At 46.9% G+C, this 14,041-nt stretch overlaps 1 protein-coding gene across 1 annotated transcript in view; it reads left to right on the top strand.

Annotated features, from left to right (window-relative positions):
* LOC130474341 (protein argonaute-3) overlaps positions 1–14,041 on the top strand; it is a 69,729-nt gene that overhangs the window by 31,758 nt on the left and 23,930 nt on the right. The window contains exons 5-8 of the mRNA XM_056845909.1: positions 1,483–1,619; positions 7,689–7,823; positions 9,521–9,608; positions 9,770–9,917. Of these exons, the coding sequence (XP_056701887.1) occupies positions 1,483–1,619; positions 7,689–7,823; positions 9,521–9,608; positions 9,770–9,917 (508 nt within the window). The remainder of the gene's footprint in view (positions 1–1,482; positions 1,620–7,688; positions 7,824–9,520; positions 9,609–9,769; positions 9,918–14,041) is intronic.

Raw genomic sequence — 14,041 nt, forward strand, 5'->3', positions numbered from 1 at the left:
AGCTCATACCCCAGCTTATACCTGGGGAAAGAGCCCCGTGGTGCAGAGTGGTAAGCTGCAGTACTGCAGTTCAAGCTCTGCTCACAACCTGAGTTCGATCCCAATGGAAATTGGTTTCAGGTAGCCGGCTCAAGGTTGACTCAGCCTTCCATCCTTCCGAGGTCCGTCAAATGAGGACCCAGCTTGCTGGGGGTAAAGGGAAGATGACTGGGAAAGGCAATGGCAAACCACCCTGTAAACAAAGTCTGCCTTGGAAACGTCGGGATGTGACATCACCCCATGGGTCAGGAATGACCCGGTGCTTGCACAGGGGACCTTTACCTTTATACCTGGGGAGTCAGCGTAGTGTAGTGGTTTGGAGCGGTGAAGTCTCATCTGGGGAACTGAGTTTGATTCCCCACTCCTCAACATGAGCGGCGGAGGCTAATCTGGTGAACCGGGTTGGTTTCCCCACTCCTACACATGAAGCCAGCTGGGTGACCTTGGGCTAGTCACAGCTCTCTCTCAGCCCCACCTACATAATAGGGTGTCTGTTGTGGGGAGGGGGAGGTGAGGTGATTGTAAGCCGGTTTGCTTCTTCCTTAAGTGGTAGAGAAAGTCGGCATATAAAAGCCAACTCTTCTTCAAAAATCGTGTTGGTCTCTAAGGTGCTACTGGACTCGAACCTAGCTACAATATGATGTAATCAGCTTTTAAGGATACTGACTCCTTTGAAGTAAAAACAGTCCCCATGTGTTTGTGTGTGTGTAGGGGGAGAATTAACTAAGGTTTGAATGGAAATTGCTTCCTCTGGTACTAATTAACCCCCAACCCTTTGACAGCGTCAGAGGGGACAGTAGCCCTTGACATACGATGATCTGGAATGTGGCGGGGTTGGAGGAGATGTGCTTGAGTGAGAGACGTTGGGGTCAGGAGATGTGTGCCCAACCCCACCCACCACAGGTCTTCCATACAACACAGGAAGGGATAGATAAAAATACTTCCCCAAGTGGTGCTGGTCAGGTTAGGGGTTAATGAGCAAGCTTCCTGCTCAGCAGTCAGTGATACAGGGCAGTTGTGCTAGACTTCTGGAAATGAGAGAAAGGCGGGTAGGAAACTGCTTACCAATTTTGTGCTGTTGTGTACATGCATAATTTTCCATGTGATTTTCTTCAGGGGCTCCCAGTTTGTGTGTGGGTGCGTGTGTATCTATGTGAAATATTAAAATAGTTTTTAGAGTAGCTGAACCCAAAATGTATTCCAGTCTCCATTTTTCCACTTCCAAACTTCTAAATATGCTAGAAAATCCGGCGCAGAAGCATTTTTGTCACCTTTATTCTTTCTTTTTGTACTTGGTCTTCAGTCTGACTAGATAAGGCAGAGATCCAAATAACAGGTGTGCTCAAAAACTCCTGGCTTATTGTTTCTGCTTTTTTTTCTTAGTTGACTACTTAACTATCTCAAAGGATAACTGCAGCATAACTTGATGTCTTCTTCATATAGATATACACCTGTAGGCCGCTCTTTTTTCTCTGCTCCAGAAGGATATGACCACCCTTTGGGAGGTGGCCGGGAAGTATGGTTTGGATTCCATCAGTCTGTTCGGCCTGCTATGTGGAAAATGATGCTGAATATTGATGGTAAGTTTAAGAATGTGGCAAAGAACGTTTCCAATGAAAATGATGGGTTGGATCCAATGGAAGGTGTTTCTACCAGCAGCATGGGGCTTTCTCACCACCCACCCCATCCCAAATGGCTCCCCCAAATGCTGCTCCAGGAGGATGAGATGTAGATGTACTGTACCGTAGATGCAGTAGAATAGAGATTCAACACAAATCCCTCCACTTCTGTCTGTGGAAATCTCCTTCTGGATCAAACCTGATGATTGCATCAAAGTATGAAGCATTGTGTACTTACATTAAAAGTTTTGTTATTTGTGAGGGTTTAAATATCTATCCCAGCCTCTTAAAGCATGCCCCCCCCTTTAGGGAAGTCTCATGAGGGCTCTTTGCCCTGACCAACATCCCAACATGATGAGCAGCTTCTACACCCTTGCCCAGGGTCAGGGCAGTCAATCAATAACTTTAATACGGTCCAAGACCAGCAAATAAAAAAAATATACATAATAAAAGGGTAACACCAATAAATACTTGCCGAAAATGGTCACTCACTCATAGGAGAGCCGTTAAGAACATAATTTTAAAATGAGGCACATAATTGCAGTCAATATGAATATAGAATCGCTCATCCATTAAGTTCAACCCATGCTCGCCTAGTCTTCATAGCTCGCCATCTAAATTTGGCCACTTTAAAGGTTAGCTCCATATCCTTATCTGAGAGCATGTTAAAAAGACAGATTGCTCTAGATCTCCCTGGGTAGCCAGCTATTATAGAGGAAATGGCTTCTCGTATCTTGCAATAAATTTTACAGTCAAACATAACATGTTCAAGGGTCTCTATACTCCCATCAGAACAAGGGCGTAAACGTTCACCATAGGGTATATATCTCCCGATATAGCTGAAGGAAAAGCATTACAGCGCATCAATGTGAAGGCCCTCCTATGGTCAGGGTTATTCAAGGGGATAAGATAAGACATCGGGGCCAAGTTGGTAAGAGTGCTTCGGTTGCAACACACATTTTAAACTCTGTTTAGATCATGCTGTCTTTCTACATCCAAAATTCTTTGTCTTATCAAGACCCGGGTCAGGGCAGTCATGACTGGCATGAGCCAGTTGAAAATGATGTTCTCTGGGGTGTCTGAAAGTCAAAAGTTCAGCAAAAGGACCTGCACCGTCTGAATCTTGCTCTTGATGCCTGAGTTCAAGGTGTTGCATTCCTGCAGTAGTCAGTGAGATGTCTCCAGGAAGTCTCTGTCGAGTGGCATGGCCAAAATGACTTTTGCTGCAGTGTGCAGCTGTGAGATACTGGCTTTCTTGCAGAGTTAATTGTCTGCTTCTGATCCTGTGTTGAAACTAGGAAAATAACTGCAATTGCCAAGGCACATTTGTAACATTTTGGAGACGAGCAAGTAGTGGTCCTATTAAAATGATGTGTCTTTCACAAGTAAACCATAAGCCACTCTAAACTCTATACATATGCCATGCATTCCTCTTCTGCTTTCAGTTTGTGCTATTGATTTTTGCATTGATCTTCTGCAGTAGACACCCATTTAAACTAGTTCTACATAAAGTGCCCCATTAAGGTCAGTATTGCTAATATAGCAGCGGTTAATGCCATCGTGGTGCAGTGGTTAAGAGTATCGGACTAGGATCTGGGAGACCCAGCTTTGAATCCCACTCTGCCATGGAAGCTTGCTGGGTGACCTTGGGCAAGTCATGCACTCTCAGTCTAGCCTACTTCACAGGGTGGTTGCTAGGATAAAATAAAGATGAGAATGATGTAAGCTGCTTTGTATCACCATTGGGGAGAAAAGCAGGCTATTAATGAAGTAAATAGAATCAAAGAAAATGATAGGAAAAAATCGGTGAATATTGCCTCAGATTTGGGAAGGTGCTGTCTAGCACAAAGCTTCTTAAACTGGGTCGCGACAATAGTAAATGGTAAAATTATATGTATACCAAAGAATTGTTTTAAAATAAATTTATTTATTATTTATTTTCAGTAAATGTTTGATTTGTATACCTATTTTACATACCTATATACCCGGGGTCGCGTAAAAATTTCTCGGGCGAAAAGGGGTTGCAAGTGGAAAAAGTTTAAAAAGCCCTGGTCTAGCACACTTTTATCCTGCCCTTCCTCCAAGCCACTCAGGGTGGCATACATTGTTCTCTCTTCCCCTCATAGTAACCCTGCGAGGTAGGTTAGGTTGAGGGAGAAAGCCTGAACAACCCTTGATCACCCAATGAGCTTGATGGCTGAATGGGCACCCAGTCTGACATTCTGACCATACACTATGTTTTCCCTGTTGCTAATGATAGGAATGCAAACCAGATCTCACTGAAATAGTTTTGGAGTGAATCTCTAGTATGGGTCACCAAATTTGGCATGGTAAGGGGTGGAAGAATTTTTAATGTGGAAATTACTTCCAGTGTTTTTAGTTTTAAAGAATGAGCTCCTCCCTTCAGCTCTCATCTAAAATCTGCTTGTGCATAATCTTCTTGTTAAAGGTTTAAACTGGTGAAACATCATACACAAGTGTTTTAACTTTGGCCGTGGAGCAAAGCTCCCCCTCCTCTGAAATCTAGTGGAACTTATTTATCATCACCTTTCAAGTGCAGCGTACTTACAAAGTCTGTTCGCATTGGGTTACCATAGTGAATAACTAAAGCAGGGTGGGTTTTCGCTCGTATGTAAGGCGTGTGTGTGTGTAAGCTATTTGTGTTCATTCAGTTAATCGACATCTGTAGGTGTCAGCTAGCCTGCGTCATGTGAAGTTGGCGGGCTGCTGACGGTGACGCATGTCTGAAGAATGTTTTGTTGTATTTGTAAAGGGGACGTTCTGTGTTCCGTGCATCTGAGGCCTGGGAACCTCAGAAATGCCTCATTAACTGTTTCACGGTTTAGTAGCTCTGCTATGCGGAAGGCATTCTTAAGCGTATTGCAGCTTTGGCTTTGCGTTCTCACAGTGCGGCAAAGGCAGGGAAACAGATCCTTGCTTAAACTGTTACACTGACCAAAGCATCAGAAGGCCATAAATGTTCATTTGGGCACATCTAACTCTGTGCAGTGAAGTCACCATTTTCAGAATATGAGGAACTATTTTTCCTATTACATGGCAAACACGTGCAGAAATTTCTAGGAACTTGGTAAAGAATTATAAAACACTGGAATAGTGGAAAGATTGTTAGATTATATTCTGCTTTTTCATATAGGCTCAGAAGCAGTGGTTTACAGCAGGGTTTTTTTTAAACTGGTAGTTCTGTTTGAGGAGGCTCACAGCCACAGCCTAAGTAATTAGAGAGTGGGTAGAGGTTAAAATATCGGGCTAGGTTCTCAGAGACCAAGATTCAAATCCCTACTTCGCCATGAAGCTCCCTGGGAGTTCTTCGCCTTGACAGTCTTTGTCCTACCTACCTCGCATGGTTGTTGTGTGGATAAAAGTGCGAACATTGTATGCTGCCCTGAGCTCATGGGGAAAGGGCAGGGGAAAATGTATTAAATAAATGGCTTGTGGGTAAGAGACCAAAGGAAGTTTCAAAAAAAAAATTATGAACATAATTTTTTTTTTAAACTAAACACTGCATACCATGCCATGCATAACTAGAGGTTTAAAACTGCCGAAGGTGACCTTTAAAATATCAATCCAGATATGGCTTCAGCAACTCTGCCACTATCTATTTTAGCAGTTTTCTTTTTCATGGGGGGTTCATGCAGATGTGCACAACTGCCTAAAATGCTGAGTGTTAGAAATAGAAACCTTGTGCCAGCACAGTGAAATGTGGCTACGTGTGCAGCACCATCATTCCACAGCTGTGCCCAGGTGTTTCCAATGTCTCAAGGGAGAATGTGCAGAGACATTAGCTTGATGCAGCGGTCGCAAGCAGTTTTTTGCTGAGCCTTCTAGAATGAGGACGATCTCTTTTTTACAAAACAACTTTTAAGTAACAAGCTCAACTTCCCTGCTTCTTTCAAATGAATGTGTCATAGAATCATAGAGTTGAAAGGGACCACCAGGGCCATCTAGTCCAACCCCCTGCACAATGCAGGAAATTCACAACTACCTCCCGCCACATCCCCAGTGACCCCTACTCCATGCCCAGAAGATGGCCAAGATGCCCTCCCTCTTATCATCTGCCTAAGGCAGTGGTAGGCAAACCGCGGCTCCCGAGCCGCACGCGGCTCTTTGGCCCATTGAGTGCGGCTCCCCGCCTCCCCCCGCGTCCGTCGGCTGATGCGGCTCCTCCGCATCCCCACGCCCAGCCAGGCAGAGGTGCTGTGCTCCCGCCGGGCTCCAGCGCGCCCCAGGCGGGAGGAGCCGGGAGGCGGCGCCCCCTCCCCCGGCCTCCCCTCCTCTTTCTCTCTCCCCAGCGGGGAGGGATCAGAGGCGGCGGTGAGAGGCGGCGGCCAGCTGCCCAGGCTGCTGCTGCAAGGGGGGGGAGAGGCAGGTGCCGCCTCGCTCTGGGCCGTCTCGAGGCTGGCGGGGCTCCGCCTGCCCAGCTGTTACGTGGGGTCCGCCAGGCTGTTTCCCTGCCCCGCCTCCTGCTTCCCTGGCTGCCCGCTCCTCTTTCCCGGTCGGCTGTTCTGCTGGGAGCCCGCCCCCCTCCCTCAGCTCCCCTCGTTGTCTGCGAGGGGTGGAAGAGTCGTCGGAGTCATCCGTTTGTTGTCTCGCGTCGGCTGGTAAGCCTGCCGACTCGGGACAAAATCCTCATCCCTGGCTGAGCGTGGGTGGACGTTTGGCTGACCGGGGGGGTGGGGGAGAGATAGCGGAGCCGGCTTCTTGGGAGGGGCCGTGGCTCGGGGGTCGGCACGGACAGGCGAGACCTTCGCCCTGCCAGTGAATGGGAGGTTTTGCCTTGGATTTGCCACTCAGATGCACATTTTCCCCATCCAGATTCTCAAAACTCTGCATGGGGGTTATTGGCCATTTGTGAATGGGAGGTTTTGCCTTGGATTTGCCACTCAGATGCACAACTCAACAATAAGCCCCCCTGCAGAGTTTTGAGAATGCAGATGGGGAAAATATACAGTGTTTGTCAGTCATTGTCATGATTTAATTTTATGGATACCTTACTTACTTTTTTCCCTCCTCAGAGGCCAGGTCTACCCATTGGCTTCTATGGGCCTCCGGAGGCCAGGTCTACTGCCAAGAAAGCCAATGGGTAGACCTGGCCTCCCAATGGGACTCAGCCGGAGGCCAGGTCTACCAATAGGCTTTTATGGCGGTAGACCAGGCTTCCAGACGGGGAGGGGGAAATGGCAGGGACTTACAATTTAATTTTTATCAATACATAAGTTCACTATTAAGTATGATATCAAGTTTTATTCAGTGTACCTATAGTTTAATTAAGACTTAAAACTTTAATTAAAGTTTATTAAGTTAATAAACAGTGTACCTACCTATATAGTTTAAGTTTAAGAAATTTGGCTCTCAAAAGAAATCTCAATCGTTGTACTGTTGATATTTGGCTCTTTTGACTAATGAGTTTGCCGACCCCTGGCCTAAGATCATAGAATCAGTATTGCTGACAGATGGCCATCTAGCCTCTTCTTAAAAACCTCCAGGGAAGGAGAGCTCACCACCTCCCGAGGAAGCCTGTTCCACTGTTAAACTGTTCTGTTAGAAAATTCCTCCTAATGACTAGATGGAAACTCTTTTGATTTAATTTTAACCTGTTGGTTCTGGTCTGACCTGGGGCAACAGAAAACTGCTCGGCACCATCAAGTACTTGAAAATGGTTATCAGATCCCTTCTCAGTCTTCTCTTCTAAAGAGGCATGTTGTTTCTATACTTGACATGTTTAATTGTGATCCTCTCCAGGTGCGATAGGCAAACATGAAACGGAGTTTCGATAGTTTTTTGTTTTGTTACTCTCTGTATGAGAAGATTCCTTTACATTGTGGAACACAGGCAGGATGGTGCTGCTGCAGTCATCTTGTTTGGGGGCTTCCTAGAGGCACCTGGTTGGCCACTGTCCGAACAGACTGCTGGACTTGATGGGCCTTGGTCTGATCCAGCGGGGCTTTTCTTATGTTCTTATTGTTTGAGGAAAGATGTCCATATCCTTTAACAGGTTTATTTTCTCTTTAGTTTCTGCCACTGCCTTCTACAAAGCACAACCTGTAATTCAGTTCATGTGTGAAGTTCTTGATATTCACAACATTGATGAACAGCCACGACCTCTGACTGATTCTCACCGGGTAAAATTCACCAAAGAGATAAAGGGTAAGTGGGGAAAACAGAGCCCTGGTTTCTGTGGAGCAACTCAGGTGGCATTTTCAGGATTCTTATTGGTACTCTTGCTAAATTCTCTCAAATCTATAAGTGTGTGTGTTCTTTGAAAGTATATGGCATATTCTCTCTTGACACATACACACTATTCTCTTTGTGTGTTGATGTAGAATTTGGATTCTTGTTTATCTGCAATCCCACCCTTGTAACCTGTGCAAGGAAACCTGAGCCCTCATAACTTTTGGAGGCTTGAGCAATGCACATAAAAAAAAACCCCTATGCTGCCTAGAGAGAGAAATCTTCTGTGATGTGTCTTTGTCTCATGGCACCTATCCATGTTATAACATCAAATTCCAATGTTGCTTTTCATCCTTCTCACCAATGAGTGGTGGGGGAAAGTGGTCTCAAGTTCCACCAAGTCACAGCCAGCTTAAGGTGACCCCATAGGGATTTCAAGTGGCTACCCTGGGTGGCTACCCTGGACTTCTTTAGTGGTCTCCCATCCAGGTACTAACCAGGACTGACTCTGCTTAGCTTCTGAGATCTGATAAGATTGGGCCAGCCTAGGCCACCCAGGTCAGGGCGACCAAGAAGTACGTCTTGCCAAAAGAAATTCTTCAGTATGCAAGCTGAAACAATTGTACTGATAAGAACAGTCACTTAAGTTGGGTGAAGGCTAAGTTAGGGTGTTACCCTCTCTCTATGTCTAACTTGAGCATCCTGTGGCTGCAGTGTGGGGTGGCAGCCCCTTTGCAGCTTATATGAAGAAGATGACAATAATTTGATTAGTTTGTGGCACTTAGTGGGATGCAAATACACACACACACTTCGGTTCGTGACATAGATTCTGTGCTTCCTTTTTCATCAGCACTCAGAGGGCTTCCTCTCCTGAGTTATCAGCTGTCTAGCAAGAGTTGATATGATAGAGCCCTCGTTTCCTGTTGTATGCCATTTTGTTTCTGTGGCCAAAGGCTTTTTCCAGCCCACTTGCCCAGGCACAGTAGTGGGAGCCCTTTCCTGATTAATAGATATTAAGAGACCCCCATTGGTTGGCAGCAAATTGCTCTTTCCAGTTGACCAGGTGGGGCGTGTTTGCCATGAGCAGAGGTTACCGGTAGAAGGTTACGCATCTACTAAAGCCTAATCAAGGCTCGCATTCTTGAGGAAACAATGAAAATGCTGGTCTGACAAAACTCAGAAAGGTAAGCTTGGATAAAACCAGCTTTCATGGGTACAAAATATGGCCCCAAACTGTAGTGAACTGGTATTGGACATATGCAGCAAGCCGTGGAGTTTTAAAATACCTTCTGCTTAATTTTTTTAAAATTACAAAACATCATAGAATGTGCAGCCCAGTAAAGCACAGTAGCAAATTATTCCCAAGCCATAATCCATTTCTACCATTTTTTGCGGGTTACGCAATAGACATAATAGCAAGTGCTCTAATTTTTAGCATCTGTCCAAAGACCTATTTGAGCCCTCTCTACCTCTTCTAGTCCTGTATTTGGGGTTTGTGCGTGTGTATGTGTGAAAGTTTACAATGTTCAAACTGTGCCACACTTTTGTTCCATATTAAGGAACCTGCTGACATCCTTACTGATAAAACATTCACACATCCCATTATAAAGTAGCTTTTTGTGTACAGCCATTCTGTGATTGTCAATCATCCCCCCCCCATTATTTTCACACAGGTCTGAAGGTTGAAGTGACTCATTGTGGAACAATGAGGCGGAAATACCGTGTCTGTAATGTTACAAGGAGACCTGCCAGTCATCAAACGTAAGCGAATGTTTGAAACCTGATTTATGTATCGTGAATATGATTTTTGGGTCTTTGGGAGGACTAAAATGCATATGGATCATGGGCTTTTTTGTAGCCCGTCAACGATGAACTCTTCTAATTCCACTGTGACAAAAATATGCCTTTCTTCCCCCATCCAGCTTCCCTTTGCAGTTAGAAAATGGTCAGACTGTGGAAAGAACAGTAGCACAGTACTTCAGAGAAAAGTACAACCTCCAGCTGAAGTATCCTCATCTTCCTTGTCTGCAAGTGGGACAGGAGCAGAAACACACCTACCTGCCTCTTGAAGTAACGTACTCTGAAGACTGCTTACTTTGTGTGTTTCATCTTTTACGATGTGGCATTCGCAAGTTGCTTGCCAGATGTTTGAGCAGCTCTTTACTTTTATGTGTCTGTAAAGCGCCATCAAGTTGCAGCTGAATCATGACGACCCCGTAGGGCAGGGGTGGGGAACCTTTTTTCTGCCGAGGGCCATTTGGATATTTATAGCATCATTCCCGGGCCATACATTCTGGTCCTGCCCCTTTTAACCCCTCCATTGTCGCCACTTCTGCCCCCAGCCCTCTTGTAATACAGAGGAAATACGTTTCTCCACAGCCCAGGTGGGAAAGGGTTAACATAGTTTCTTGGGTGGTCCTAGCAGCTCCATAGCTAACAACTCTTCCCGCTCTGAAGGAAGGTCATCTTGAGCTTTGGGTGTTTCTCGTCCCGTTGCTTGGAGAGGCAGGACTTAATTTTAAACTACTTCCTGTCTCGGGGCGAGGAACGCCCACACTTCCAGTTATTCTCCTGCCTTGCTGGAGAGAGGATGCTCCAGCCATAGCTGGAACTTAGATCTTAGGAGATTGGCTAAGTGAATTCTTCTATCCTCTTGTTTTACTCCATTGTTCCCCTCCTCCCCTCCTAACTGTACTGTGTTGGCTCCCTTTGTGTGTCTTGCCTTCCCAGTCCGTTCCGCAGCGGCATAGCCGGTTTGCATCGGGCTTGTGCAAGGGAAAAAAGACGTGCCCAAAATGGATGCCGCGACTGCAGTAGCGGAGGAAGTAGAACTTCTCTCCGATTCAGATCACGATGCAGCGCTTAGCGGCCATAACAAGCTGGCTCCCACTGTTTGCCGCTCCTGCGGACTTTCAGAGAGGGACGCCAAGAAAACTTCTTCGCCTCCCGCACGGCGGCAAAAGCAGCGACAAGGGCGACCGCGAAAAAGAGCGGGAAACATTCAAGAAGATATACTAAGCTGAGTGCCGCCTCGACCTTCCAAGGTCCCTGCCGGTTCCTCCGATCGCTTAGTTGGCAAAATCCTTCCAAGACTTCAAAGGGAAAAGTACCCCCCACCCCGGATGGGAGTGGGGCCCCAGGGGAATTAACTGAGAAAAGGGTTTACCTGAGAAAAGGGTGATTTTCATAGTGGGAAAACATTTTGAAAGGCTGTAGGCCTTGAATTTATCTATCCCTAACCCAGGGGGCGCCACAGTTCACACTCAAGGGAGAGTCCAGGGCCTAGTCTCTTCTCAGTCCTATGCAGGCTCAGATCCCATGCAAGAGGAGCCATGCTGCAGCCATTCTATCACTAACAAACAATGGTAAACTAAGGCTGCCCTAAAAATCAGTCCCCAATAGGCATGAATTGACCTTTGGTGACGACTGTTCTTCTCTCGGCCGGGGATCCGCGACCGAGGAGGTAGAAAAGGAGTTCTTGTCTCTGACGAAGAGCTCACTGTATTTCAAGAGCAACAGCCTAGGCTGTTTAGCCTTGATGATTTTTCAATCCCTGCTAGCCTAAGCCTTATTTGCCCTGGATCTATTAAGCAGCCAGAGGCTTCTGACGTGCCCCAAACCAAAATCCAGGCGCAAAGGATCCAAGGATTATTTCCCTCAAGGTGTCTCACACATTATTAAGGTTCCATTGCCCTTTCAGAACCTAATAAGGTCCGAGTGGGTAAAGCCACTCCACAACTAACAGTTCTCTGGCGATGCCAAGAAACTGTATTAGATGGATCCTGGGGCCATGGGTATGCTGGTATTACCTGTTGTAGATGCCCCAGTTACAGCCCTGCAGTTTTCTGAATTTTTTACTGACGATGGGGGAGGATTTATTAAGGACATGTGGACAGAAAAATGGACTTCCTGTCTAGAAAGGCGCTCAAGGCCTCAGCCTTGGCGATCCAGGCTAACGCAACCATAGCACCCATAACCAGAGCCACTAACGTGTGTGTGTAAAGTGCCTTCAAGTCGCAGCCGACTTATGGTGACCCCTTTTGGGCTTTTGATGGCGAGACACTGGCAGAGGTGGCTTGCCAGTGCCTTTCTCTGCACGGCGACCCTGGTGTTCCTTGGTGGTCTCCCATCCGGATGCTGGCCAGGGCTGGCCCTGCTTGGCTTGTGGGTTCTGATGAGGTCGGGCTAGCCTGGGCCACCCAGGTCAGTAATGCTTAAACCAAAAAAGCTTATTAAACTTCTGCCCACAGCCGATAAAAGGGCGGCTGAAGGCCTTTTATCTAAAGGCGTTCTAAAGGCGTTTTATCTAAAGAGTTCTAAAGGCGTTTTCCTTCATGGCAGACGCATCCCTAGATGCCATAGTCTTTGACCCCAGAGCTGTGGCTTCTAACACAGCTATTAGAAGGGCCTTGTGGCTATGAACTCGCACGTTCACTTTAGATCTAAAGCCAATTTTGCTGGCTCATCTTTTAAGGGGGGTAAACTCTTGGAGAGAGATTAGATAACATGCTGTTCGACACCAAGGACAAGAACAGATACACGTTAAATAACCATAGGAAGGATTATAGGCCAAATCAATACCAACAGTCCTTTTATTCCTCCCATATGCTGCCTAGGTTTAGACAGGATCAAAGGCGTTCCTCCCGGCTCTCCCAGAGAGGCTCCTTTCGAAGGTTCGATAGATTCAACCGCGCGCCCCCCCCCCCCCCGTCCCAACCTTCAGAGGGGACAAATCGGACAAATTTCCAAGAAGGTACAAACAGTGACGCCAACGTCACAGCAGTGGGGGTAAGACTGCAAATGCCCCTCCCACAGTGGGGCGGAGCCCAGGCAAATGCCTGGGTTTCTGCAATTAATCCTACAGGGATATGCAATAGAGTTTTAAGGGAAATTACCAGATCGAAGTGTGGAGTTCCCACAATATCGAACCAAAGACAAACACAACAGAACTATGGAGGCCGTTCTGCATTCCTTCAAATAGGAAAAGAACAGGGTCTGGAGGGCGATTTTAGATCTCAAATTTTTCATTCGCTTCATCCCGACAAGACGTTTCCTTATGGAGACACTGAGAACCATTGTCAAAGCCCTGCGACCTGGCACCTACGTGACTTCCATAGATCTAAAACTGAAGCCTACACGCACTGCCCTTCGGCGCCTTCTCAGGTTCAATTACCTGGACCCCCACATGCAATTCATAGCCTTGCCCTTCGGTCTTACATCCACCTCAAAGGTCCTAGTGACTGCTGTCGCCCTATTGAGGAGAAAGGGATCCAGCTGCATCCATGCTTCAATGACCTCCTCGTATGCGCAACTTCCAAGCAGCTAGCCACCAGACACACCAACCGAATTGTTCAGACCTTACAAGGTCTTGGTTACCTAATCAACAGAGCCAAAAGTTACCTGATTCCAGCCCAGCGCATCCTTCACCTGGGGGCCTTCATAGTCTCCAAGGTCTTTCTACCCAAGGCCAAGGCACTCAAGATAGCCTTACTGCCAAAGTCCACAGCCAAAGCTCCACAACATCGACTCATGGCTCTCACAAGACTTCTAGGATTAATGACATCCTGCATCGGCTTAGTGTCCTGGTCCTGGTTCCACACCAGGCCCCTTCAGGTAGCTCTACGACCCTTCAAGCTGCTCATTTCGCACATCCGCCTGCTGCCAAGAGCCAGATCCAGCCTAAGACGGTGGATAGGCCAGACCAATCTGACAGCGGGCCAGACTTACCTACATGAGACCTCCCATCCAGTCTTCTGCTCAAGGCGTTCGGGCCTCTGAGAAACACACTCCACATCAATCTCTCGGAGTTAAGAACGGTGAGGTAGCTCTGCTGGAGTTCCATCACATCCTGTAGAACAATCGTGTCCTCATACAGACTGACAATGCGGCCTCCAAGGCCCATATCAACAAACAGGGCGGATCCAGGTCCTCACGCTTGCATCAGGAAGCCTCCATCATCATGATCTGGGCGGAGAAACATCTACTTTCCTTGAGAGCGGAACACGTCAGAGGCATACACAACCTAGAAGCGGATTGACTCAGCCGCCAGTCCATCCAGGAAGGGGAGTGGTTATTAGACCCTCATATCCTCCTCTTAATAACCAACCGATTTGGTATCCCGATGTGGACCTGTTCACCTCTGCGCAGAATCGACAAGTTCGCAGATTCTTCTCCCGGTTCTTCCACCCGAACGC

The sequence above is a fragment of the Euleptes europaea genome, chromosome 3 (assembly GCF_029931775.1).
Source record: "Euleptes europaea isolate rEulEur1 chromosome 3, rEulEur1.hap1, whole genome shotgun sequence".
NCBI classification, from domain to species: domain Eukaryota; kingdom Metazoa; phylum Chordata; class Lepidosauria; order Squamata; family Sphaerodactylidae; genus Euleptes; species Euleptes europaea.